General features: G+C 39.9%; 1 protein-coding gene across 1 annotated transcript; it reads right to left on the bottom strand.

Moving 5' to 3' along the window:
• Window positions 1–8,073: 8,073 nt before the first annotated feature.
• Window positions 8,074–26,068, bottom strand: LOC100946156 (UDP-glucuronosyltransferase 2B4). The gene is made up of 6 exons (XM_003800963.3): window positions 25,307–26,068; window positions 23,866–24,014; window positions 15,975–16,106; window positions 13,281–13,368; window positions 12,219–12,438; window positions 8,074–8,576 (listed from the first exon to the last, which is right to left on the bottom strand). Exons 1-6 carry the CDS (start codon window positions 26,028–26,030, stop codon window positions 8,297–8,299), a joined length of 1,593 nt encoding a protein of 530 aa, XP_003801011.1. The 5' UTR covers window positions 26,031–26,068; the 3' UTR covers window positions 8,074–8,296.
• Window positions 26,069–26,726: the final 658 nt, after the last annotated feature.

Genomic DNA, 26,726 nt, shown 5'->3' with positions numbered 1-26,726 from the left:
TCTTTTATGCTTCTTCCCATGGCCTTCTGTAAAGAGCTCTGTGAATAAATCTCCTAGTAAATGTTGTTGAATGACTCTTTTATTTTTACATTATACAGAAAACACAGGTTTTTTTTATTATTTATTAATTGATTTCAAAAAGTAATCTCAGATTTACATTACCTGTGGGTTATAGCAGAAAGCCTCAGTTTACTCACCTGCACAATACAGATAACATTTACTCATGTGGCTGTTGTTGGGTAGAAGCTGAGAGTTAAGAGTGCTTAGCGTGACTCCCAAGCACAGTAGATGCTCCCAACAAGGCAGCTTTTATAACTGTTACTGCAATGAGCCTATCATCTTGTTTTGAAAAATATGGTACTTAATCTTAAATTTAATAATTTGTTTTAAGATGACTTGGAAATTAGACCAACAAAATGTGATGGTTTCTTGTCTAATTCTGATTCTACAAAATAAGCTTTATTGAGATCATTCCAAAACAAATTTGTCAAGGTGATTTCTCACTCTGAGGATTTATTCTAAGTTTTTACTTCAATTTAAAAAAATGATAAATCTTATTAACCATAGAGTGACAAGATTATGTCAAGATCTGAAGTGTAGTTCAAATGCTGCCTCCTCCATGAGACCTTTCTTGATCCCTTTAATTGGATGTAACATATATTCTTTTGTGAAATTCCTTACCATTAAATACCTTTTTGTTTTCAGATAATCATAGATTCAAATAGTTAAGATATAACTGTAAGGTATAATAAAGAAGAATCTTGAGAATGCTTTAGTGCATTTAACTCAACAGCAATATTTTGCTCAGCTATGCTGCTATGTTACAGCTTGGAAGGTGACCTGGAGACAACTCACCAACTTCATTCAGATTTTAACAATTTTGAAAGTGCACGACTATGTTGTGTCATTAGTTCTGTGGAATTGTGTCATGTCTATAGACTAACATGACCTCTGCCACAGTCAGAATACAGGTTGTTTGGTCATAAGAACCATCGTGCTGCTGACAGCCATCTGGCCCTACCCCTTCTTGCACCCCCAGTCACTAAGACCTGGCAACCACTACAGTTCTCCATCTTCAAAAGTCTAGGCATTTCCAGAGTGGCATACAAATGCACCATAAAGTATGTTTCAGGCCAGCTTTTTCACTTAAAGTGATTCCTTTGAGATTGATCCAATTTGCTGTGTGTCCACAGTCCTTTCTGTGTATTGCTGGGAGTGTTCCACTATTCCTATTGAAGGTATTTGGATTGTTTGCAATTTTGGGCTGTTAAGAATAAAACTGCTGTGACCATGCCTGCAAGATTTTGTGTGAACATAAGGTTTTATTCCTCTGGGATTAGTGGATTAGAGTGCAAATGCTGGGTCATATGGTAAGTACATGTTTAATTTTTTAAGAAACTGCAATTTTTTTTCATGTGGCTTCTTACTGTTTATGAACCTGTCTGTATTTGCACTCTTTATCTATGTGTTTTAGATGTATTTAATAGACATATGTTAATAAATGTGATTTAAACAACTAGACTGTAAGCTCCGTGGGGGTGGGGACCATACCTTACTCATTTTTATGTCTTTCAAAGTTCATAGGAAAGTGTAATATTATTTATGGCAGTTGCTCAATAAAGACATTAATTAGTGAAGACAGTGACAATAATACACATAGCAGTGTAAAAGAAAAAAGAAAAAATGACTTCCGGTAGAAAAGAACTACCAGAATTCCCCTCATGAATGTATTATGGCTTAATTTTTGTAATTCTGGATGGACTTTACCATAATACCTTCAAGTAACTTATGTTGGTTGATATAAAATCTTGTTCTTTACTTTTCCGTATTATATACAAACACAGACTAAAATATGGTTGATTAGTTGAGCCTGTCTTTATGCCTGAATTTATTTCCTGATACATTATATGTGTGTGTGTGTGCACACACTGGTGAGACTCTGTCTCCAAAAAAAAAAAAAGAGTAAGTGGAGAGTTAGATTATACTCAAATCATGGTAAAAAGTGATTGGTGAAATGAGAGAACAAAGAAGTCGGAGGCATTTGCACAGCAGTGAGTGTATGATTGATGGAGTTTGAGCTAAACACATCTATGTCAAAGAGGTATGATCAATGGGTTGAGTCACCCCAGGGAGACATAAAATAAAAAGAAAGGTGGTAAATCCACACCTCCCAGTATTGAAATCTGGCTGCTGTATACTGTTCAAGTCCGCCCACTATTCGAAGCTTTCCACTCAACATGCAGCTTCCCCTGAAATCCAAAAACTGCAGAAAGGCTTCCTCATATCCCTAGGCCTCCATGGGGCGGTGGTGGTGGCCATTCCCACCAGCTCCCAGTCACTTGCCTACTGTGTCAAACCTGCCCTGGTCTGGATCATATACTGTCTCTTGAACACCACCACCTCTCTGTGCTCCCGGAGCTACAACTCTAGGTAAAGTCCCCGTGCCAGGTACAGCTGGGTTTTCCTTTTTTCCCCACCTGTACTAGAAGAGCTCAGCTGAATGATCCTTCTGGTCCACCATCTCACTACACAATATATTTAATGTTTTCTTAACACATTTGTGTCAGCTTTTATACTATGCTTGTGGAATTGATTCTAGTCAGGGAAATGCTCAATAAATACTTGTTGGTCTTAATGTTTATAACCGTGACTCTATAATTTGTTTATCCTAAAGTAATTATTAAAACACAGCTCTCATCTAGAGTGAAAAACAGAAGCCTGTGAAAAGTAATTGGAATGTCTCCCTGAGGTGACTCAACCCATTGATCATACCTCTTTGACGTAGATGTGTTTAGCTCGGGCTCCAGTCAATCACACACTCACTGCTGTGCAAGTGCCTTTGACTTCACTCTGTCTCACTTCACTACTCACTTTTTACCATGATTTGAGTACACTCTAACTCTCTACTTACTCTTTATTTATTTATTTATTTGAGACAGTGTCTCACTTTGTCACCCTCAGTAGAGTGCCGTGGCATCACAGCAACCTCAAACTCTTGGGTTTAAATGATTCTCTTGCCTCAGCCTCTCAAGTAGTTGGGACTACAGGTGCCCACCACACACCTGGCTATTTTTTTTGTTGTAGTTGTCATTGTTGTTTAGCAGTCCGGGCTGGGTTTGAACCTGCCAGCCCTGATGTATGTGGCTGGTGCTCTAACCACTGAATCATGGGCACTGAGCCTCCACCTACACTTTCATAAAATTAATTAATTTTCTCCCTCCCTATTAAAGTATAATTGATAAATAAAAATCACATATATTTATAGTGTACATGAATACATTGTGAGAGTATTAAATTAAACTAACATACTCATCCACTTCCATATTTATCATTTTTTGTGGTGAGAACATTTTGAGATCTACTTTCTAGGCAATTTTAAAGTATTTTCAATATGTTACAGTTAATTGTAGTTATCATTCTGTACAACACACCTACAGAATGTATTTCCTCTATATAATTGATACTTCGTACCCTTTAATTAAATTTCTCCATTTCTATCCAACTTCAGCTCCTGGCAACCACCATTTTACTGTCTGCTTCTATGAGTCAACTTCTTAGATGTTACATATTGAGTGAGGTCATGTGGCAATTGTCTTTCTGGCCCTAGCTTACTTCACTCAGCATAATGTCCTCTATGTCCACTCATGTGATGAAAGCAACAGGATTTCTTTCCCTTTTACGGCTGAAAAGTATTCCACGGTGTGGATATATATAATAGTTTCTTTCTCTAGCTGGAAAAATCATCAAAGCAGAAAATAAACTGGAACTAAACTGGACTCTAAATCAAATGGACTTAAGAGACATTTACAGAATATTCTACCCCAAAACTATAAGTATGCATTCCTCTCAGCAGCATGTGAGACATTGTTCAAGATTATTTGGTGGAGAGACAAAAATATATGCCTGAGAAATCCTGGTTATTCCAGCACACCAGATGTTTAAGTCTTTTTTACTAGCGGCCATTTCTTTCTTTGCCTAAGTCTAGTAAAATTTGCTTTATGTATCTGAAGACTCCTGTTTTTGGTGCATACAATTACAGAGGGTACCAAAAAATGTTTAGACATCTTAAGAAAGAAAGAAACTGTCATTCTGGGGTAGAATTTAGTGGCATCATTGCAGTTCACTGTATCTTCAAATTCTTTGATTCAGCTATTCTCCTGCCTCAGCCTCCTGAGGAGCTGGACTCACATACCACCATTCCTGGCGATGTTTTTTCTCTTTTTATTTTGTGTAGAGATGGGTTGCTGCACTTGCTCTGGCTGGTATCAAACACCAGGTCTCAAGAAATTCTGTAGCCTTGGATTACTGAAATGATAGGATCATAGCCATGAGCCACTGCATATCTTGAAATGATATTTTATCATGGGAACTTCTGGGTCCAAAGAGGGCTTTAGGCTGGGTTGGGGAGATGTAAGCTACAGTGAGAGAGGGAGAGACAAAGAGACAGAAAAGAAAGACAGATAACGGAGACTGAGAGGATGTGCTGCCTTTTCTAACAGCCAGGTAAGCTGCATCACTTCCTCCCCTTTCTCTTTGTTGAGATGGGCACAGAGTTGGACAAAGTTCAAAGGGATGTATATGTCTTCATGGCAGAGTAGTAAAAGTATTGGATTATGTTGCAAAATCAACCACATATGTCACTTTTTGAAGTAGACAGTAGAGGTAATTAAGCTGTTGAAAAATTTATTAAATATTAACATTAAACAGAAAAATGATAAAAATTGTGCTGGTTTAGATTTCTGCAATATTGAAGTTTTCAAAAATATTGTAATATATGTATCAATAGGTTTTTTCAGTGTGAAATAGAGGTCCTAAAAAAGGCCTAAATTGATTAAATAGGTAGAAACATGGTAAATTGACAGAAACATGGCAAATTCAAGTTTTCTGAATCATACTAAAGAATTAATAAGTTATTAAATCTCAGAACTTTTTTTATCTTGAATCAATATATTTACTTCACTAATTAAGTTTTAAACCACATATTAATAAATGAAAACATTATTGTGAAAAGTTGAACAAGGCAGAAATACAGAGAGTAAAAATAAAAATTTCCATCCTTGGAATTCTATGTATTGTTTCTTCTGTATCTATACAAGTTTACACACACATGTGTGCACACACACATTTATTTTTAAGACTTTTTTTGTTGTTTATGTGAAATTTATTTAGCAGTGTGACAAGGACACCATTGAGTGACATGGGCTGCACTTGGCCTGTTTTCTTTTCTTTCTTTTTTTTTTTTTTGAGACAGAGCCTCAAACTGTCATCCTGGGTAGAGTGCCATATCATCACAGCTCACAGCAACCTCCAACTCCTGGGCTCAAGTGATTCTCTTGCCTCAGCCTCCCAAGTAGCTGGGACTACAGGCACCTGCCACAATGCCTGGCTATTTTTTTTGGTTGCAGCCATCATTGTTGTTTGGTGGGCCTGGGCTGGATTCAAACCTGCTAGCTCAGAGGTGTATGTGGCTGGCGCTTTAGCCGCTTGAGCCACAGGCGCCGAGCTCGGCCTGTTTTCTTACTGGAGATACTCATGCACCTGCTGGACATGTGTGTGGTCATGGACGACGGCCACAGTGCAGGAGGAATCATCCTGCTCATGCATGTGCTCATGTGCGAGGATCTCTGCATGACAGACTTCCTCCTGTAGAATCTCAGTGTTGGATGATAGTACAGCCTCGTGGCTTCCAGTGCTGGATCCACACAAAGTCCAAGTGCGTCCTCGGCTTCATGTGAGAAAGAATCCAAGAGCAAGTTGACAGTGTGAAGCAGAAGCAAGTTGTACCCAGAGAAAGCAAAAGGTCTACTCCACAGTCAGAGCAGAGGCTGGTTCCTGGGCAGGAGAGCAGCCCCTCTCATTTCTTTATTTCAGCACCAGCTTAATCACAGGTTAGGCAGGGAAAGAATTTTCATGTTATTTCATGGAAAGGGGCAGTGATTTTTAAAAACACGAAATCCTTCCCTTTCCATACTTTATAAGATGCCTCCCAGAAGTTCCCTGGTGTAGCTGGGAGTTTCTTTTAGCACGCTGACATGTTATAAATAAACCACAATGAGCTGCAAGACCGTAAGTGCCCATATCTTCCCCATCTTGGTTTCCACCTGTCCTGCCTTGTTCTGTCACCACACCTGCCTCTGAGCAGCGTGCTGGGGGCTTTGGAGTCTGTGAAAACAATGTGTGCCTGTCCCTGTCTCAGCACACTTAAACTTTATTTGTGATGTGATTCCACATTGTCCCTGAACAATAGTTATATCAGGTTTTTAGAGGTTGCAAATTTTGTGCAGGATAAAATGTACTGACACGACTTCTATTTTTCTAAACATTGGTGACCTCTGTCATCTTTATATTACTGTCGATTTTTACTTTACTTGCCTGTCTACATCCTCCCTCAGTCTTAATATTGGACCATCTGACTTTTTGGCTGGGTCTTTGTAGTGGTTCTCACTATGCAGTGGAAAGTAGTATTTTCTCCTATGAGTTGTAGAAAAGGATTGATGTAATTAATTCATGTTTAGATGCATGATCAAACAACATTTTCAACTGTGCCTCTATATAAGTTCTGCTTTTCTTTAGAATGTGTCAATTACAAGATGATATGTATCGATTATTCTTTTATAAACTCTTCCTGTAATTTTCCTAGAATCCATGTTTTTATTTTTTGGGTCATGCTGAGTCTGGAGAAGATGTGTTGTGAGACGTGAGTGACTGTGGACTTCCTGCCACAGACAGCCATGCTCTCGTCACCCTGCACCTCTGTGAACACTGTGCATGTCCCTCACTCACAGGTTAAGGAGGACCTTAGGAGCCACTGACGTTTGATTTAAGTATTTTCCATGTGATGATTTTATTCTTTGCATTTTTACTTGTTTATGGTATAGTATGGTGTGTTTAGGTTCAAACAAAATGATGATTATTCTATTTTTTAGTCATTGCAAAGGAAGGAATGTTTCTGTAGCAGTTACAGGAGAAAGGAAGAAAATGACTTCTGTGGAAAGAAAGGAAAATTATACATGATCATCTAAAGCAGATCCATACACAATAATACCATTATTTCAAGTTGTTTTCAGTGAACACAATGAATTTTACAACATATCTGTTAGGTGGCTGAGTGAGGCTTGTCTGCCTGTGAATGAAATGGACATATGTGTGTCATGTATGTTTACAGAGATGGAAAATTCATCAAGTCCCGTCACAGTGCTGCATTATCCTGTGTGTGCACATCTGTGTCATCACACCTTAAAGTCGAGACCTTACATCTGTTATAAAGGGATGAAAATGAGAATGAAATTATCCTGGCAAACCTTTTTAACTGGCCTGAAAAATCTGGTTTGTGAAAACAAAGATTTCATAAATAGTTCAATTTTACATTAGGAAGCAGTTTTACAGGAGTCTCTGTATTTCTAATTGTACACATGTCCTCTGGGAAAACACCTTAGGTTCTAAGAAGGTGAGTGTCATGGTGTCTTCCAGGAGAGAAGGTCCTGGGGGCTGCACACCCAGGGGGAGGGCGCAAAGCAGCAGTACCCATCTCATAATAGCCAAAGCCAGGGAGAGACTTTATGTAAGAAACTAATCATTGAATAGTTTCTTTTTTTTGTTTGTTTTTAGTTTTTATTTCATAATCATCATATCTGTGTACATTAATACTATCAATGGGGTACAGTGTGCTATTTCTATATACAATTTTAAATACTTTCATCCAACTGGTTAACATAGCTTTCATGTCATTTTCTTAGTTATTGTGTTAAGACATTTATATTCTACGTTTAGAGAGCTTCACACGTACCCTTATAGATAGACCTGCCATTGATCCTATAATTCCTTTACTAGGTATATATCCAGAGGACCAAAAATCACACTACAAAGAAGATATTTGTATCAGAATAGTTTCTTGAGTAATACTTAAAACAATAAAATTCTTTTCCAGATAAAACAAAAGTATTATAAGCATTGATACTGTGAGTGGACTTCTTACTGTTCTTTTGTCCATGCACAATGTGTGAAACATAGCTCATCTCAGTACATGTTTGTTTGTATACTTTGTAAATTAGAACAATAAATTTCACTGTAAACTCATTTATATAATATGATTTTTACTTTTTCTGGGTTTAACAATATTCAACATGGGATAATTTTATCTTTCAAATAGGAACTAAATCTCTGGAAATTTTGACTTGATGAGGTAAGTAGGGAAAGACATTTTGTCCCAGGAGGAGAATCTCCATAACGCCCCTCTTTCTGGCATTCACCTGGGAGACCCACAGGTCACGATCCCAGCTTCAGTTCTGGGACCCAGCTACTCCTGCTTCCCCTTCTTCCTCTGGGCAGCAAACTTCCGGTAGCAGAGCAGACAGCACTTTGTGAGGACAAACATCACAGCTGCCCCGCAGGCCAGCAGGAAGCCAATCACGTCCAGGGAGTGGTACTGGGCCCAGCTGAGGTCGTGGGCTGCAACCCGCAGGTGCTTGGCTCCTCTGTGGCGCATGACGAACTCGATCCAGAAGACTGCTCGATCCAGGGGCTTCACTGGCCGGTCATGGTGAATTTTAGACAACCTCACAGCATTCTCTTTATATCTGGAGGAGAAACAAAGGATTCCATTATTGAGAGTAAATTTATTGGCTAATCTTATCAAATTCATGAAAAGTTTTAGAAAAGTATAACATAAATAATTCAGGAAAAAATTACAAAATTGACAGAATATGAATAATTTAATTTGATTCATCATAGTTTGATTTTGGAATTTGAATTTTACCATTAATATTTTTAAAAGTTAAAATATAAGGTCAGGTGGAAAAAATATCTTCCTAGGAGAGGAAACCATCTAAGAGCTGTAGGTAAGACTGTGGAAACGCACCGTGGGAATGGTCGTCTCGGCTGTAACGGGGAGTGTGTCCTGGTGGGCGAAATGCCTCCTGACCTGTCTCTCAGGTCCTACTCTCATCTTCAGCCTTCTCCTGTTCCCCGCCCAGCACCCAGAATGAATTTCTGTGAATGAATGACCCATTAGGACTCTCCCAGCTAAATCTCCATCTGGGTTTTCGTCACGTTGAGAATCTGTTCCTTGTCTACAAGATCCTACACGTCAGTCACTGGGACGTTTCCCTTCCCCACGTACATTCTCTGTAGGGACGTTGCCCTTGTGTTATCCTTCAAGCTGCCATGAGGGTTCTCCCCTGAGCACCTGTAAACTCTGTCCCTTCTCTCCCTCGGAGTGTTCTTCCCTGAAGGAACTGAGGTTTGCCTCTGGCTCTTTTTGAGGCTCCCCTTAAATGTTACCTCTCAGAGAGGCTTGTCCCGGCTTGGTGGCACCCTTGGATTCCCTGGCCTTTAGTGTTTTGTTTGTCTATTTGATCTCAGGATTTTAAAATACATGTGCATCTTCTCAAATAAGCCGTCAAGTTTGAATTATGTAAGATAATTGTACATATGCTAAGTAAATAGCTCCAAGGCTCAGAATTAATTGAAACATTACATTGTGGAGACACTAAAGTACCTATTACTTTGATGATGGTATTGGTGTCCACCTGCCCAGTGGTGTCCCCCTTTATGGACCTTTTTACTCACCGCTTTCATCCTCAAATTAAGTGTTATTCTGACAGCTAACACCATAGATTAGCTTTGCTTTATATAATCAAGTCATGTGCTGTGTCCTTATTCGCGTCTGTCTCATATGTGGCAGCTGTTTGTTAATTCCATGGCCGTGTGGCCTCCCCTTGATTGACAGATGCTGCAGACTATCTGTCTATATTATGATGCACAGAGGGGAATTTAACAATTTTAGATGCTACTGATAATTCTGATATCACATTCTACTTTGTGTATCACCAGGTTTATCTATTTATACGTTTTTGTTTCTTATACCTGAGCAGGAATTGCTCAGATTAAGGTGCATGCATAATTATGATTTTCTTGTTGACTCAGAATTTTCTCAATCTGTATTTTTAATTACTAAAATGTAAAAATATTATCTTTTTTTGACTATTTCTAACTTATGTGTAGTTTAGCTGGACCATATGTCTTTATGATTTTGACATCTTTAAAATATATTGACTCTTCATAACCCTTTATGTGATATATTCAGGTAACTATGTTATATACTCTGGAAAAATGTGTAACTCGATTTATATGTTTAAACACTCAAATAGGCTTACATATGCATACATATACACATGCTGTTCATGTATCTGCCACACATAATAACCTGTACATGTATCACTTAGGTTACATTTTAAATTGTGTTCTTGGAATGCTTTGTGTCCACAGTCATTATTTTGTGTTTTCTTAGTTCAGATTAATATAAGTACTGGTATATTTACATTTATATCTAACATTTTATTCTGTATTGTCTCTTCCATTTTTCCAACTCATTTTATGTTTCTTTTCTGTTTTTTTCTGTCTTCTTTTAAAGTATTTTTATGATTTATTATCCTATTCTTTTCTTCTTCATTAAATATTTTTAAAGTATTCTTTTAGGTGATACTTTCTTATATGGTAATATTGTTGACAGTAATAATAAGCTCTGGATTGATAGTAGCCAGCCTAGCCTAGGCATAGCATGTTCCATTTTATGTTATGTGGAGAATGGAAACAATTAAATATTAAATATTTCTTTTATCAAAGTTAGAAAGTTTATGTTTCAAATGTTATCATCAAGAACATCTAAAAACTAACCTATCCAGTTTCTTATGGAAGAAAATATTTGAAAATAATATATGTGATAAGGCATTATAACAATAATATATAAAATATTGTTATATATTTTTAATAATATAAGTTAAAAATTAACACAGTGCTCAATATATTGAAGTAGTTCTTTCTCCAAAGGAAATACATGAATGACCAGGAAGCACATGAGATGATGCTTAATATTTTTAGTGAGAAGTGAAACACAAACTCAGATGACCGAGAGATTACTTCACATTACTGTAATGGTTGTGATACAAAGACAGATGACAAGTGTCGGGAAAAAGTGTGAAGGAATTGGAGCTGTTTACTTAGCATATGCACAGTTATCTTACATAATTCAAACTTAATGGCAGTCATGAAAAATTATACATGTACTTTGGAAAACAGTTTGGCAGTTTTCATAAACAAAATGTTCTCACATGGCCCAGCAATTTCACTAATATCTCCCCCAAAATATAAAAACATTTTCATGCAAAAACATGTATAGTGTAGTGATGTTTATTATTGGATTCAATGAAAATGTCATGAGCTGATAAATGAATATTGATTTTGCTACATTCACACTAAAGAATATTGTAAAGCAATAAAAGGGAATAAAATTCTGATACACCCAACAACATGGATGAAACTAAAAAAATGATGCTTAGTGAAAAAGCTATTTTTAATACATCATAAACTGTATGGTTCCTATATCTTATATCAATAGAGGATAATCCATAGAGAAAAAACAAAAATTAGCACTTCTCAGGGATCAGTTGTTTATGGGAAGAGATTTCTATGCCTTACAAAGTATCCTTTGGGGTGATACAAATGTTTTAAAATTAAAGTGCCATCTTCATAACTCCATAAACATACTAAATATATTTAAATGTAAATTTTGAATACATGAACTTTATGCTATATAAATCATATCTACTATCAAATCTATTAAAATAATCACAATATAAAAAGAAATTTTAGAATAAGAAAAAAGGAATACATTAAGAAATTTTAGGAATTAAAGTATTTTTTATATTACCAAGTTCATTACTCTATTTAACTGTGGATTATGTCTTAATTGTAAAAATTCATCTTTTTTATATTTCTCTGTGTATCTGAGGTTTTTTTTGCAGGTTTTTTTTTGGCCAGGGGTGGGTTTGAACTTGCCACCTCCAGTATATAGGGCCAGTGCCCTACTCCTTTGAGCCACAGGTGCCACCCTATCTGAAGTTATTTTTATATAGAAAATTTTTGCATGAATTAGTTACCCATTAAATTTATTGAGTTCAATGCAACTGTGAACGAAATACCTGGTGGAAAATGAAAGCAAGTCACTGAGTGATTAAATAATTTATTATTTAATTATCCCCAAATAGTAGGGGATTCACAGCATTTCCATTCAATAAAACTTATCATTTTAAAATAGAAAAATAATCTAAATTCTTTTCAAAACCAATCTACTAAAAATCTACTAATGAATTAATCTTGTTAATTGTTCACAAGAGAACCCGTCTATAAATATCACCCTAGAAAAAAGTCATGCTACTCACATGGGGTCATTAGTGACTGTCTTCAGAGCACTGAGCAAATCAGCACTGGACATTGTGGTGAAGTCCAAGGTGACAGCTGCTCCCTTGGCCCTCATGTGAGCCATGTTGTTAGGTTGATCCGCAAACAAAGGAATGCCCACCATGGGGACCCCGTGGTAGATGGCCTCATATATGCCATTGGCTCCGCCATGAGTTACAAAAACCTTGGTTTTGGGGTGACCTACAGTTGGGTAAATATTAGTCAAATTATTCATTTTAAGTCTCAGGAATAAAATGGGAAAGGCACATTATAGGACAGTGAAAGGGGAATGTTCTCTGGATAGCAGACTAGAGTCCTACAAATCTGCACTGGAATACCTCTCAGATTTCAGAGGCAGAGGGACCTATTTGTGCTGGAGAGAGAACTGAAGTCTTCATGGAAGAATGCTGTGTAACTAGAGAACAGAAGACAAATACAACATCACCAAGGGACAATGAAAAAGCACATTCTGGATAAAAGAATGAAATGTACAAAGAAAAAGTAAAGAAAAAGTAAACACGGGGTCAGGCATGACCCATTCTCCCAGGGAAATAGTGTAGTCACTGTGTCTGATGTGCACGGTGTCCAGGCAGCAGGGAGTGTGACAGGAGCAGAGCTGAGGTCACAGAAAGGACAGGCCACACTCCTCTGTGAAGGTGATGTCACTTTATGGTAGGGACTGGGGATTCCTTTCCACAGACAAAACAGAGTTGCTGGAAACAGAAGAGGAACTGTGATGCTCAGTGTTGTGTGAAATGACTCTCAGTAGGGAGAAGGTCAAGGTAAAGTTGCTCCAATAGAGGTAGGAGACAGACACCCCCGGTAGATGAAATAGACACTTTGTTTCTGTAGTAAAGAATATGAGTGTGTGCAGCAAAATGCCAACTGTTATAGGTTATTCTTTTCCCCTAGGACTAGAACATGTGTATAAAGCAGCTGGATTTTATTCTTGAGTTTTCATAAATACTTTATATGTTAAGCTATTGACCTACTATCAGTTGGCTGTGACTCATGTATTCAGTATTTTTCCCCCAGAATCTTACCAAGAAGGTCATTCTGGGGTATCCGTTTGTACAGCCGAGTATTGGGTCCCAAGGTATCTGGTTTCTTGCCATCAAATCTCCACAGGAGCTGTTCCGGTGGAGAAAATACCTCATTCCATGAGTAGAAATCCAAAGTTAAGGCAAGTTATCTCTCTAAAGGGATTGTCAGTGTTCTAGCTAAACCCTTCATATAAACTATGAAGAAGTGAGCACAAGGCTGGTAAGTCAGGAGAACGACTCAAACTCTAGGTAAATAGAATAACTGGGATTTACAGGTTACTGTCAAGATCAATGTGGTAGCCAAGGAATTCTGAGTAACTTACACAAATGATTCCACACTGGTAAATTCAGGCATTTTAGAAATTATTTGCCAGTCAATAAAATTCTGGTAAAAAAAATATAGTAGTAATGATCTACATTTATTTTACACTAGCTACAATCCTCCAAAGCTAATATTAATCTGTTCTTATTAATTTGTTCTTTGAAATGTCTTATTTTTAATTATTTTGGACATACAGTAGTTGTACATATGTGTAGAGTACATGTGATATTTTGATACAGGCATACAATGTGTAATAATCAAATCATGGTAACTGTAGTATTTGAAGTCTGACAATTAAGTTTGTGAACTCATCCTAGCAAACGTGCTACCTGCCCCACTGCTGAATATCACCATAGTCACCTTCCAAGAACTCCCCTTGGGAAGCTGTACACTGATACCAGCACCTAGTCCACCTTTCTTAGCAATTTATGGACTTTTTTTTTGGAATGTCTGTATGAGCTGTTGTCATATTACCTTTGATGTCCTGAATGCCATCCAATGTCTTCCTTTCAATATTTCCTTTATCTTCCAGTAAAGAAGAAAGTCATCAAGGGCCATTTTGGTGAGTAGGGAGGATGTTCCAGTACAGTTATTTATTTATCGGCTAAAATGTCCCTCAGAGTCAGTGCCATGTAAGTTGGTGCTTTGTCACCATGCAAAGGCCATGATTTGTTAGCTAAGATTTTCACTTAACATACTCCAGACTTTTCTCCATCAATGTTTCCTTGGTCTGCTATGCATCGTACAGCCAGCTAATGATTTGGTCCCCAATTTGACAAATTTTTGCAATGTTTTCATCAGTTCTGGTCAGAAATGGCCACTTTGACCTCTCCTCATCAGTGATGCTCTTTTCCCTCAGAAACACTTTAATCCATTTGTAGACTGCCATTCTCTTCCTTGGCATTATCCCTATAAACTTGGACTAACATGTCCCTGATTTTACTTCCACTCTTGCCAAGTTTTACAAGAAAGTTACAAATGCCTCTTTGTTGCTCTAATTCAACCTCCCAACCACTCACAAAAACAGGCAACAACAATAATGAGCTCTACTCAGCAAGACACTGTCACATGTTGTCACAAACCCAACTGTGAGACTCTGCTGTCCCAGGTCAGGAAGCCTTGCTGAGTTGTGTGTACAGTGTTGCCAATGTACGTGCTCAGGGGCAGGTTTGTGAACTTAATTTTTAGGCCACCCTACATCACCTCAAGCTTTTGAGTGTATTATTAGTTTGTTGGTATCTGCCTGTTACATAAGTTAGAGGTTGCCATTTACTGATTTGCAAAATATCCACATCCATAAAATCAGCTACTTGTGAGAAATGTATCCATGCAGCTTCGGAATTTCCATAACACGGTCAGACACATGTCACTAAACATTTCTTCTGAGCAAGAGTCAAAGTGGCAACATTTGACCAGGATTCAGAGAGTTGGTTATGGCTATTGCTAGACTTGGAAATTCTTTTACTGTAGAAAATCAGAGCCAGTGGGCAGTTTGTGAATAACAAGACACCTGTTCAAAATGTCTAAAATTGTATTTGCTAAACTTTGCTTGACTATAACCATGTAGCTGACAGACTGCAGCAGTGATTAATACCATCTCCTATAATACAGCCATGTCCATGCCCAGTACTCAAATAAGGCTATTGTAGAATTCCCAAGTAATCGTCATAGACTTGAGGAAAATTTAACTTCCACTTGGTATTGGAGTGTTAATGTCAAGTTTTCATCATAAAAGTAACACAAATTGTTAGAAGTCTTTGTCAGACAGAAAACTAAGAAATGATTCCTGAGCACACATAGACCACAAGTGTATTGTGTATGTGAGTAATTATGTTCCTACTATATTCTATGGGGCATCTGAACCCCCTCCCATTCCTGGCCCCTTTTGATCAGCTCCTCCTTTATTCCCTTCTCCTTCCTGAGTCAGGACAGGTGTCAGCCTGGAGGTGACATTACATGCCTAGGTGACATTAGACACCATCTTCATGATTTTCATTACATGCGACCAGGAAGGCAGGCAAGTTTTTCTCTTTCTCTAAATCTCCCTGGTTAGGTGGGTACCTGGAGGGTGACTGGTCAGCCAGGCCATCTTTCTCTGAGCAGCTCCCTGACCAGCACACCAAATAGGCCCGTTCCACATGTGTAGGAGGCACAAAAGATCAATCACATGGGAGCTTAGACTACAACGCATCACACCTGAGACTTCTCTCACCATTTCTTCCACCACTGTGCTAGCCTGGATACGTACTAAATTTCCCCCCTTCTGATGAGATCTCAGGGTGCACAGTGCCCTCAGGAGCCCTGTTAGCTATCAAGCAGTAAACATTTCAGACAGACTCATTCAGTAATTGTCAGTGGGCAAATTATCTAACCTTTTGTGGGAGCTGGGCAAGGGCTGCAGCAATCACATTGGCCCTTTCTTCCTTCATGTTGCTGACCATTGACCCCAGAGAAAACACCACAACACCATTTTCTCCAGAGCTCTGGACGAAGTCTTCCATCTCCTGTGAAGAAAGAATGTGTCCATCACAAACATGTATGTGTATCAGCACAAGGAACGTGGCGGGAAGGATGTTTACAAATGTCTAGAAGAGAAAATCATGTGATATCAGGAAGTGTCAGAGTAAGGGTTGATGTTTAACTGACTTAATCATGAAGATTTTTGGAAAGATCATGTGTTATGTTATTAGGCCCAGATTAAGGTAGAAAAATATCAGTTAACTCCCAACAAATTTCTGGGCCACAAGTCCTCAACAAAATGGAGTAAGTCTGTTTCACTCCCAAGATAGATGGGAAAGTATTCACTGACTTCTTGCTTGACTAAGTCCCTGAGAAATGGACTGGGAGGTATCAACTGTCCTTGAATTGACCTTAAGAAATAGCAGGTGGAAAACTACTGAAACAAAATGTACAACTAATTAACTGCAAAATTCTTCTGTACAATGCTTGCTAACCTACCCAGGATACCTGGTCAGCCTGCATGACAAGCAGGATGCAGACCAAGCCTTAAAAAATCCGACACCTTAAGCACTGGGGCTGCTCCCATGTTGGGACACTGAGGCAGTTGCTGGCCAGCTCTTCAATAAAAGGACTCCTCTTTAAATTTGACTTGTCTGGTGATGTGGTCTTTGAGAGACTCCTGGGCATAACAATGTGATTGATGACTTCTCTGCAGATATTCATGCAAACATGTGCATGCATGTGTGTACGTGTGTGGGAGGAAGAAATAAAGTGGAGCTGCTCCAAGTAGTCAGGAGAGGGAGTGCTAGAAAGTATCATGCCCAGACTGTTCATTTATATTGTTGGATTTACTGATATAGGTTATTGAAGGTGGCTTCACTTGGTTTCAATTCTATAAAATTGTGGTTCTGTTAAATCTCTTTTGTCATTTCAGGCATTTTTATGTGGAATTTCTTTTTGTTTGGAGTCATTCCCTATGAGCCATGAGGAAATCTTCCTGAGGGTTGGGAAGATGTTATGTCTACGTTTCTTCCGTTCCATAATCTTTGACAGGTCACTGAAAGTTTGTCAGAGTTTCCATACTTTCTCCCAAACACTCATTTAAAGCAGAACGTCACAGTTGTGCTATAAGAAATAAAAAAAACAAAAACAAACAAACAAACAAAAAAACACAGTTATGCTATAAGAAATAAAAAAAATAAAGCAGAACATTAAGAAACACTGATATCTGGGATGACGTTTATTGTGGTTTGGAACTTTAGTGCATTAGCCCAGGTGTCCCACTTGTAATACAGAATCATGTGACAGATGGTAGCAGAGTTGAATGACTATATTTCTTTGGAAATTGTTTAGGTATGAGGCATTCTTTTCATAATGTTACACTGTTAAATTGATGTGCTACTTACCGGTGGCCAGGATGGACAGTCCTCACCCCTCACCATGTCCCACACAGAGCACCTGCCCCACACGGGACACCCAGGCCTTCCTGTCATGGTCCTGTCTCTGTCCTGAGCTGTCCCTGCAACTGTCTGGAAGTCCTGGTGCACATATGCTTGGAGTTGATTGAGAATTATTATGAATTGTGGTTTCCAGTGTGAACCAGTTGTTTAATTTCAATACATTTTGTATAGGAATAATTCCAAATTTCTGAGTGGATTCTCTAAGCACAGAAAAACAAGCAACAATAGCAACACCACAAACCCCCAAAATAAGGACAGAAAAAAAAAGAAATGTAGAGCTAACTATTTCCTGGATATTACATCAAAATCATATGCTCATTTTTGTTGTTGTTATTCCTTTCATATTAAATTCATATATTGCTTTTTCTTCTCTGTGAAGTAATGATCCATTCCTTCAACATAACAAGTAAACTTTCATATATTTGTTCCCCCAAATATTCCTATTTTTAATAACACGGTTTTAATAAAAGGATATCAGTCTTAGTAGGAGGGTTGCTGTGTTACTATTCCACATAACACATGGGACACTCAGGTGTCTGTGCAAACCAGGTACCTGAAGCCACATTCCATATAAACTGAGTTCAGTGTTTTGTCTCATTGGCTCCCTGCCCCGCGTTGAGTACAGAAGAAACGCAACCTGTCTTTACAGATTCATTACTGATCTCACACTGTGATATATTTATGAAAAAACACAAGATGAATGTCAGAAATTTTGTAATAGTATGAAAATATAAAAAAAGATAAGAGTTTCACCACATTCTCTGTCAGAGATATTCCCAATTTAAAGTTTGTGTACCTTCATTATGCTTTGAGTTCTGTTCATGTAACTCAAGGCACTTATGTGACAAATTTAGCACAATTCCTATAAGTGACCACCGAAAGGACAGATAGAAACTGTCAGCATATGGACGTGGTCACCATAAGGAGTGAGGGCTACTGTGCTGACAAGAAATGTGATGCATGTCCAGTCTGTGAAAATAAGGTCAATTTAAGGAGGTGGTCAGTGCAGGGACGTGGTCAGCTAGGGAGGTTTTTCTGTATGTAGAACATCTTTTTCTTATTGAATATACCTTTTTGTCCCGTGAAAAACTGTGATCTTGTTCTCTTTATCATTTTGCCCCTGAGTTTCCAACTAAACCTAAACTTGCATTAGAGCTGACTATTTATTTATTTATTTTTTAGGTTTTGGCTTTTAGTCTGAAAAATGTTGATTGACAGTATACAACAGAGAGGGGGTGCAAGTGGCTGGGGCCATGGAGCTGCCAGTAAAACACAATGTCCTTAAATAAAGTGTTCACCTAGGAAAACCCAGAACCACCAGCCCTTCCCTGGGCACAACAGAGCACAGAAGCAGAACAGCGATGCGCCCAGGGAGCAGGGAGGAGGTTGTCAGGAGTGCAGAGGCTCCCAGGCTGCTTTCTTTGGAATGGGCTGAATAAAGCCTCCCAGCTCCCCCTGCACACCTCATACCCACTGCAAAGGAAAAAGGAGAAAGATGAAACTCAGGGTCAGGTCCGGGGAGCTAAGAGCAGCCTGATGGGCAAGGTCTGGATAACTGACCTCCATTCCTGCCTGCCCATCCTCTTGTGGATGCAGCTGTTGCTGTTTCCTCCAGCCCCCAGTGGAGAGCACGTCCTCTGGTTTCCCATTGCCTTTCTCTGGCCCGAGCTCTGGTGAGTTCCGGGCCTTGAAGCAAATGATGCTGCAGCTCACAGTGTCACACCCTGCGCCATCACCGGGGGGGTCGGGTGCCGGGCATTGATCCAGCAGCTGTTCCCAAGGGTGACAATAACCGAAGCTCCCATTTTCATCACGCTGGCTGATCTTTGATTAAGTGAAATCTCCAGCTTCCTGGCTGCACTTCACATCCCAGATGCCTTCACAAGCAAGGAGCATGAATTACTGGTGATCAGTGAGGGGCAGCACCTGATGTCAGGAAGGGCTGAAACCGTCTGTTCCTGGGGGGAGGTTTCTGTTTCTCTTACAGAAGTGTCTCAGTGGCTTTGGATAGGTGAGGCCCCCACTGACTGGTCCATCCATAGTGACCTGGCCACGGGCATTCTGGATTCGTGCCAGCTGCACTCCATGCTCTGGTTGTGGTCACAGGACGTGTGTAAAGCTTTGCCAGCCTCAGCACCACACAGCGAGAGTCTCCTGGGTCAGCTATAGCCAGCAGCTTCCCTCTTTTAGAGCCGCCCCTGCAGTTGCACCAGTGTGGAGCCAGGATCCTCTTTGCCTTTCATCCCAGGCACCACCATTTCTCCTTCTTCATCCTCCTCTGTGGAGCTGATGTAGGACAAGGTGGCACCACCACCTGGCCCTGGATGTGTTGATGTTGCCGAGGATGGAGGAACCAGCTTGCTATCCAGCTGAACACCTGTGCGGGAGACACTGGGGCCTTGCTATATCCTCCACCTGCACTTCTGGCTTGTCCATTTCATGGATGGGCCTTGCTGTTTCCTCCAGGTCAACTCCTTACTGGTCAATTTCATGTCAGTTTCCAAGGCCTGAGAGCTCATTGGACAGCTGGCTGTAACTGACAAGGACCCATGCCCTAAGAGTCAACATTGACTTCCTGCAAACCCTCCCCGCCCCAGCCTCATTATAAGCCCCTGAGCAGAGAGGGGCTGTTAAGACAGATCGCCACAGACCTCGAAGAGGGAGCAGGAGAGCTTGTTCCCCTCCTGGGTTCTCTCCGCAAGGAGGTTTGGTTTTTTGTAGTTGTTGTAATTTTTGTTTCTTTGAATAAATCCTAACTTACTGCTGATCCTTGGAATACTGATTCATTCTTGGAATCACCGAGACCAAGAACCTGAAAATCCTGTATCATCTTCTGTGTCATCCTCACCTTCCTCATTCTCTGCCTCTTGGGCCATAGCCTCCCCTTCACTTCCCTCCTCAATGCCCTCCTCCGGCTACCGCATCTGACTCACCGTCACTGTCCTCAGACACCTCCCCTGAGCAACTCCAGGCAGCTGGTCAGGCGAGGAACAGGAAGGGCCAGCCTGGCGGTGGAGTGAGCGGCTCCCGGACTTGGCCTGTGCGGTCCCAATTGCCCAGTGGGAGGGAAGGCCTACGTGGGCCTTGTCTGCAGAGCCATTTTCCCATGAAGGAGTTTCCTTAGATGGGTCCCCAGGCCCCGCCTCCCCATGAGGCCCTGGGACCCTCGATCCTCCCCTGTTACAGGTGCAGATTTGCCGGGAGCTAGGCAAGTCGGCGGCTCTTCACCAGTCCGCGCTGGCTCCTCAAGCAGCCTCTTCCACGTCCACATCACCCTCATTGGCTGCTTTTGCTTTTTCATCTTCATCCTCATCCTCAGCGGGTCGCCTGCAATCTGTGTCCACTCTGTTTGGCTTCCCCGGTGGTCAGCTTAGCGTCCATCCTGGGAAGGCATCTTCTAAAGCCTTGGGCTGCAGCTCACCTTCCGCGTACCCTCTGACCTCTGATGATATCAGGAAGGTATTTGGCGCAACACAGGGCCACTTCCTCCCCCCACCCATGTCTATGATAGACAGAAAACGTGGCTACCTCACTGTCCAGCTCGGGAATACTTGTGTGAGCATTGTCCACGCAGACTCACCAGCCTCGTGTGCGGAGAATCCCAGCGCAGCAGCAGGCGTAGGGCTCTGAGCGTTCCTGGAGCATTGACAGTATTGGGCGGGGAGAGGTTGGCACTAACATGGAGGCTGCTGGAGGCCGCCAGGGTAAAACAGTGGGGTACAACCCGAGCCGGTGCCGGACCCTGGGGCGCGCTTGGCTGAGCAGGCCGTGATGTGCAGCAGATGCCTGGTGTGGGCGGAAGGCGGACAGGAGGTGGTGACCCAACCAGAGCAGTGAGGGAGGGACACGTCGCCTCTCCAGACTGCCAGGAATGCGATACTGGCAATCTTTTCCTTAGCAACCCACCGCCAGACTAGTTTATTTTTGGGTAAGGTATCTGCACAGTGTAAAGTTCTAATTATTTTTGAAAATGTAAGTATGGAGCACCCTTAAAGAACTCAAATTAGACATCTCATTTGATCCTGCAATCCCATTACTGGGCATCTACCCAGAAGAAAAAAAACATCTATTTATCATAAGGCCATCTGCACTACACTGTTTATCTCAGCTCAATTTACAATCGCCGAAATGTGGAAACAACCTAGATACCCACCAATCAAAGATTGGATTAACAAGCTGTGGTATATGTATACCATGCAATACTACTTAGCCATTGAAAGAGATGTGGACTTTACATCTTTCCTATTAACCTGGATGGAGTGGAACACATTCTTCTTAGTAAAGCACCACAAGAATGGAGAAGCAAGGATCTAATGTGCTCAATTATAATATTAAGCCAGTAGATGATCTAACACAAGGTGAGAGGTGGGGGGAGGAGGGAGCAGGGAGATGGGAGAAGTGGGGTGATGAGGTCATGGTGTATGGCACACCAATTATAAGAGGGACTTTATCTAACAAAAGAAATCGGTGTAACCTAATTCTCTGTACCCTCAATGAATCCCAAACAATATAAAAAAGCAAGATATTGAAATTACTTTTACTGTTTATTTTAGGAATATTTGCCACAAATATTGAATCTTCCCATCTTGATTTACTTTTTTTCTCTATAGTTTCATATAAGTATACTGTGAAAGTAACAGGTATATGCATTTTTAAATCTGACCTATTTTGCCAAATGTCTTACTACTTTAAAATACACAAGCATTATCTGAGAATCTACTGGTTAGCAGAAAAGGAAGCAATCTGAGGCAACAATTACTTTATATATCACAGAAGAGATGAGGTAACTTTTGACTTGAATTCATACTTTACTAAGAATCGTGACTTAAGTTAATAGCAGTGGCTGGTATTAGTTAGTGGTGGTGACTGCTGCACTGTCACCATCCTGATTCTCCTCCTGCAGTCTTCTCTCTCCTGGGGCAACTATCATCTTCCCTTACACTGAATGGGATCCTTTACTGAGAACAGGGTTTGAGTCTATAGAATTTCCATTAATCCTTCCTCTCCTTGTGTCCCTTGTGAAAGTTATCATAAGCAATTTGCACTCAACACGTATGTAGGGTTTCATTTGTTGTAAGATTTCAGTTGTATGTTGGTGCTAATGATACTAGACAAAGTGGCGCCCCAGCCAGCTCAGCTGAGCGGGGCTGGGGTCCTGCTGCCTCTGTCTTGGCTGTGGCAGCCAGCAGAGGAACTGGCAGGCTGGAGCAAGCGGAGGGAGCTTTCCTCTCCTACCAGAGGCTCCAGTAGCAAAAAAGACCAGACCCAGCAAGGGAAAACACTGGCGATTCCTCCAGTGCATCCCTAATTGGTCTATTTTCAATTCTGCTACTGAAAATATTTTCTCCTGAAAGTAGACCAATCAGCTCAGCTTTCAGCTCATTGGACAACTGCCCCTACATAAACCCCCGAGTAAAGCACCTAGGGCAGATCATTGCAGACCTTCCAGGGAGAGAGAGCAGGAGAGCAAAGACCTCAGCAGATTGTTGCAGACCATTGAGGGAGGAAGAGCTGTAGCACTTGCATCATGCTCTGTAAGGAAGTTTGGCTCTTTGTAAGAGCTGTAACACTTGTATCCTCCCCTGTAAGAAGGTTTGGCTCTTTGTAAGAGCTGTGACACTTGTATAAAGCCTATCTTATTCTGCTCTGCAAGGTTTGGCTCTTTGTAAGAGCTGTAATACCTCTGTAAATAAAACCTAACTTCCATCCTGTGGTCCATGGATTCACTCATTGAATTGTTGAGACCAAGAGCCTGGAAATCCAATATTAAAAGTCTGGTATCACTAATAAGAAGGGAGGGAAAAAAGACCTTGTGAGAGATCACATAAAGTTGCAAAAAAAAAAGCATGTTTTCTCTTGTCATCTTGAAAATATGGTACTAAAGTGAATACATCAGTTTCTTAGGCTCCTGCATAAAGAATATTATTTTATACACTGGAGGAATTCTTTTGTGGATAAAAGCTAAGGTCTTTTTTCTGATGCAAGTAACAAGATTTACTTTGTCTTTATTACATTGACCTGTACATTTTTTCTGTGCTTCTGTTGGACAGTTATGGTGTTGACACAAAAGTTTCCTGAGGGAGCTTTAGTGAGGGATCTTCTAAAGTAGGCATAAGGCAGGAAACACCTGCTTTATGAGGCCAACTGTCCATTTGATGTTCTCAGAGATAAAACTCAGGAATCTCAGTGAGGAATGGTTTAAATGCTGGAATGAAAGCTGGCCATAACTATTTTGGGGATGCATCTATATTGATAAGAAATTGTGTTCCTGTTAAAGTAGGATAATGGTACAGAGCCTCAATAGTTATAATATACAAAACAAAGGAAATAGTAATATGTTCACCTTAGGCAGGGGTTTGGCAGGTTTGCAGTGGAGGCCTCCAACAAACTCAACATTTGGTAAGATTGGGTGAGGAAATTCAAAGTCCCAGTAGGTTCGAAGGAGCCATATATCAGCTTCCCCCATCAACTCATATAAAGTAGCGGGTCTTCCTGAAAGGAATAAAAGAAACCAAATGTAGATGATGCAAGAGAGTTGTTGTGAGATTATAAAAGTAATTTCCTGAAAATGGAAGGAATAATGTAGCCAACAATTTATGCAGTGTTTGTGTTAAACAACACTGGATATGTCGGTATAATTTAGTTCCATGTGCTCTATAAATTGCTCATACACATGTATAAGAAAAGCATAGTATTAAGAGAAGTTTTTGAAGAGGCTAAGTCTCTAATGTCACATCAGCATATTCATAATTATCAATCATTATTACTATAATCCACTATGGAATTACCCTTGCATTTATTTATTTTCTAAAACTGCAAAAAGAACAAATATACACTTAAACAGTTCTTTGAGAGCTACTGTCAGTGACTCCTACCCAAATCATAAAGACTTATTTCTAATAAATACTCATTTAGTTTCTCTAATTTGTGAAGCCACTCTCATGATCCTTGGTTCTCCAAGTATATCTTGAGTTTTTTGAATATATGGTTGAAATCCTTGTACCTACTCCTTCTTTTGGTTCAGGTGAAGATCTTAAATAATATTAGTATTCTAAAAATAAATACATTTACAAATAGCAGGAAATTTTCAAAAATTATAGAAATGGTTAATTTTTGCTCCCCCTCATTTGGTTCATTGATCTTACTGTAGATATATAGTTTAATAAAATATAGGTGAAAGCTTTAGGATTTTAGGCCTTAAGACAGATAATCTCCAGCCTTTTGTGAAGGAAGTAGACACATTGGAAATCTAAAATTTTAGATTTCTGTTTCTGAGATACAGCCACCTCTAACAGCCACCCTCTAAGGGATCCTTCTGGTTATATGGAAAATATGGTAATTTTAAGTAAGAAAACTATGTTACATAGGAGAAACAACTTCCTTAATACTTCATTAATAGTTGAGCTAAAATAACATGTAACTCCTCACTACACATCTGCTTTCATCAAGATGTTTCTTCATGTGTCTATTAACTTTTATTTGAGACAAAAGGAATGAATAGTAAAGCAGACACAGGATTGTGAAAAGGAACTCCAAGTGCTTTAATTTGCACATTTATGTGTATAGGGAGTGTTTATAGAAGTGATGGCCACAAAGTTCCAACTGATTCTATAATGTTTCCATATTTCCATAATATTTGTGAGATTGGTATTTCATCTTATGTTTTCATTTCTTCCTTTCATTTACAAAATACACACTTGTCTGACTCCACGTTCATACAAGCTCACCTTCCAGGGCACCAGGAAAGGTGGGAATTAACATCCACTAGTAAAAACATTACTCACCAAGAACATCACTGTAAAACTGATCCCATTTCTTCATATTAAACGTTTGGAACCAAAAGTCAAAGTAAAGCACATATATCATATTTTTCACCCTCTCCATGAATGTCATGCGATCACTTAATTCTGACAACATAACAGGAACGTAGGAAGGAGGGAAGGGAAGTCCTCCACTGTGCTTCTCTAATCCATATCCAGGAGAGTAGCGCAGACTGAACACCAGGGGGGTTTTAAGTATCTTGGCCAGCAGCTCTCCACCAGGACCAACGGCATCTGCAAGAACAACATCAAATTTTGCATCCTGTAGCTTCTTCATGAGTTTCTTATTGAAAACTACATCTTCACAGAGCTTTTGATACTTGTCAGAATATGCCCACATGATTTCTTCCACTTTTGAAAAATGGGACCAAAATGAATCCTTTGGAACATCATATATCCATTCATCGACCAATCTGAGAAAAAGACTCTCAAGGCCATCTTTAGTTAGAGATGTAGGATAAACTTCAAATTTAATAGCAGATGTTTTGCGGGGATCAACAATAATGGAAGCTGAAGATGCCAACACAGTCACCTCATGGCCTCTCTGGACAAGTTCGTCCAGGATGGTCTTTATGTTCATCCAGTGGCTGAATTCCATGGGCCACACCAGCACCTTTCCACATGTCCCAGAGCTGAAACAACAGCTCAGCTGTAGGAGAAGAAGAGCTGAAGTCCATTTCACAGCCATCCCGGTCAGAGAGATGATTCTTTTTCAGTTGCTGTTTCTTTCTGACATTTTTTATCTTTATACTCCAGGATAAACCAATCAAGTTAAAATTTAACTCGTACATTTAAAAGTAAGTATATTATCTGAACAGTGGTTGGCAGGTGCACAAATCAAAGTTAGATGACCTCGTGCTTGCTCAAGTGTGTTTAATGTCCCTTTATGTTTATAATTTGTACAATGCAGCTAATTTTGATGACCTTGAATGTGCAAGTCATCTGTCTTATGTAAGATACCTTACATGGTGTGCAAAATAGAGGCAAGGGAGAGACACCTGAGACTGCCAGTGCTTGACACTGAACAAGAAATGAAGTAATTATACAGCTGGGTCAATATTCCATAAATATCTAGTTAAAATATTTTTTGTACAACTCTATTGATATTTACTCCATACATGATGTGAGTAAATATTACTGTTTAGAGTTCAATAAGTCTAGTTTAGTACATTCACAGAGCTGTGCCTCACTACTGCCAGCAGCCCTGCCCCCCGAGAGGCCCTGTGCTCTGTAGCTGGCATCTCCCTGCTCTGCGTTTCTCCTCCCCCTGGTCCAGGCAACACTAATCCAAAGTTTGATGTCTATAGATTTGCATTTTATGGATAATTTGATAAATACAGTCATAAACATGTAGTCTTTCATGACTGAGATTTACCACTTAGCA

This window comes from Otolemur garnettii, unplaced genomic scaffold (genome assembly GCF_000181295.1).
Source record: "Otolemur garnettii isolate 467f Iridium unplaced genomic scaffold, OtoGar3 scaffold00191, whole genome shotgun sequence".
Classification (NCBI taxonomy): Eukaryota; Metazoa; Chordata; class Mammalia; order Primates; family Galagidae; genus Otolemur; species Otolemur garnettii.
The sequence above is the reverse complement of the archived record's forward strand: the minus strand, read 5'-3'. Positions and strand labels throughout refer to the sequence as shown.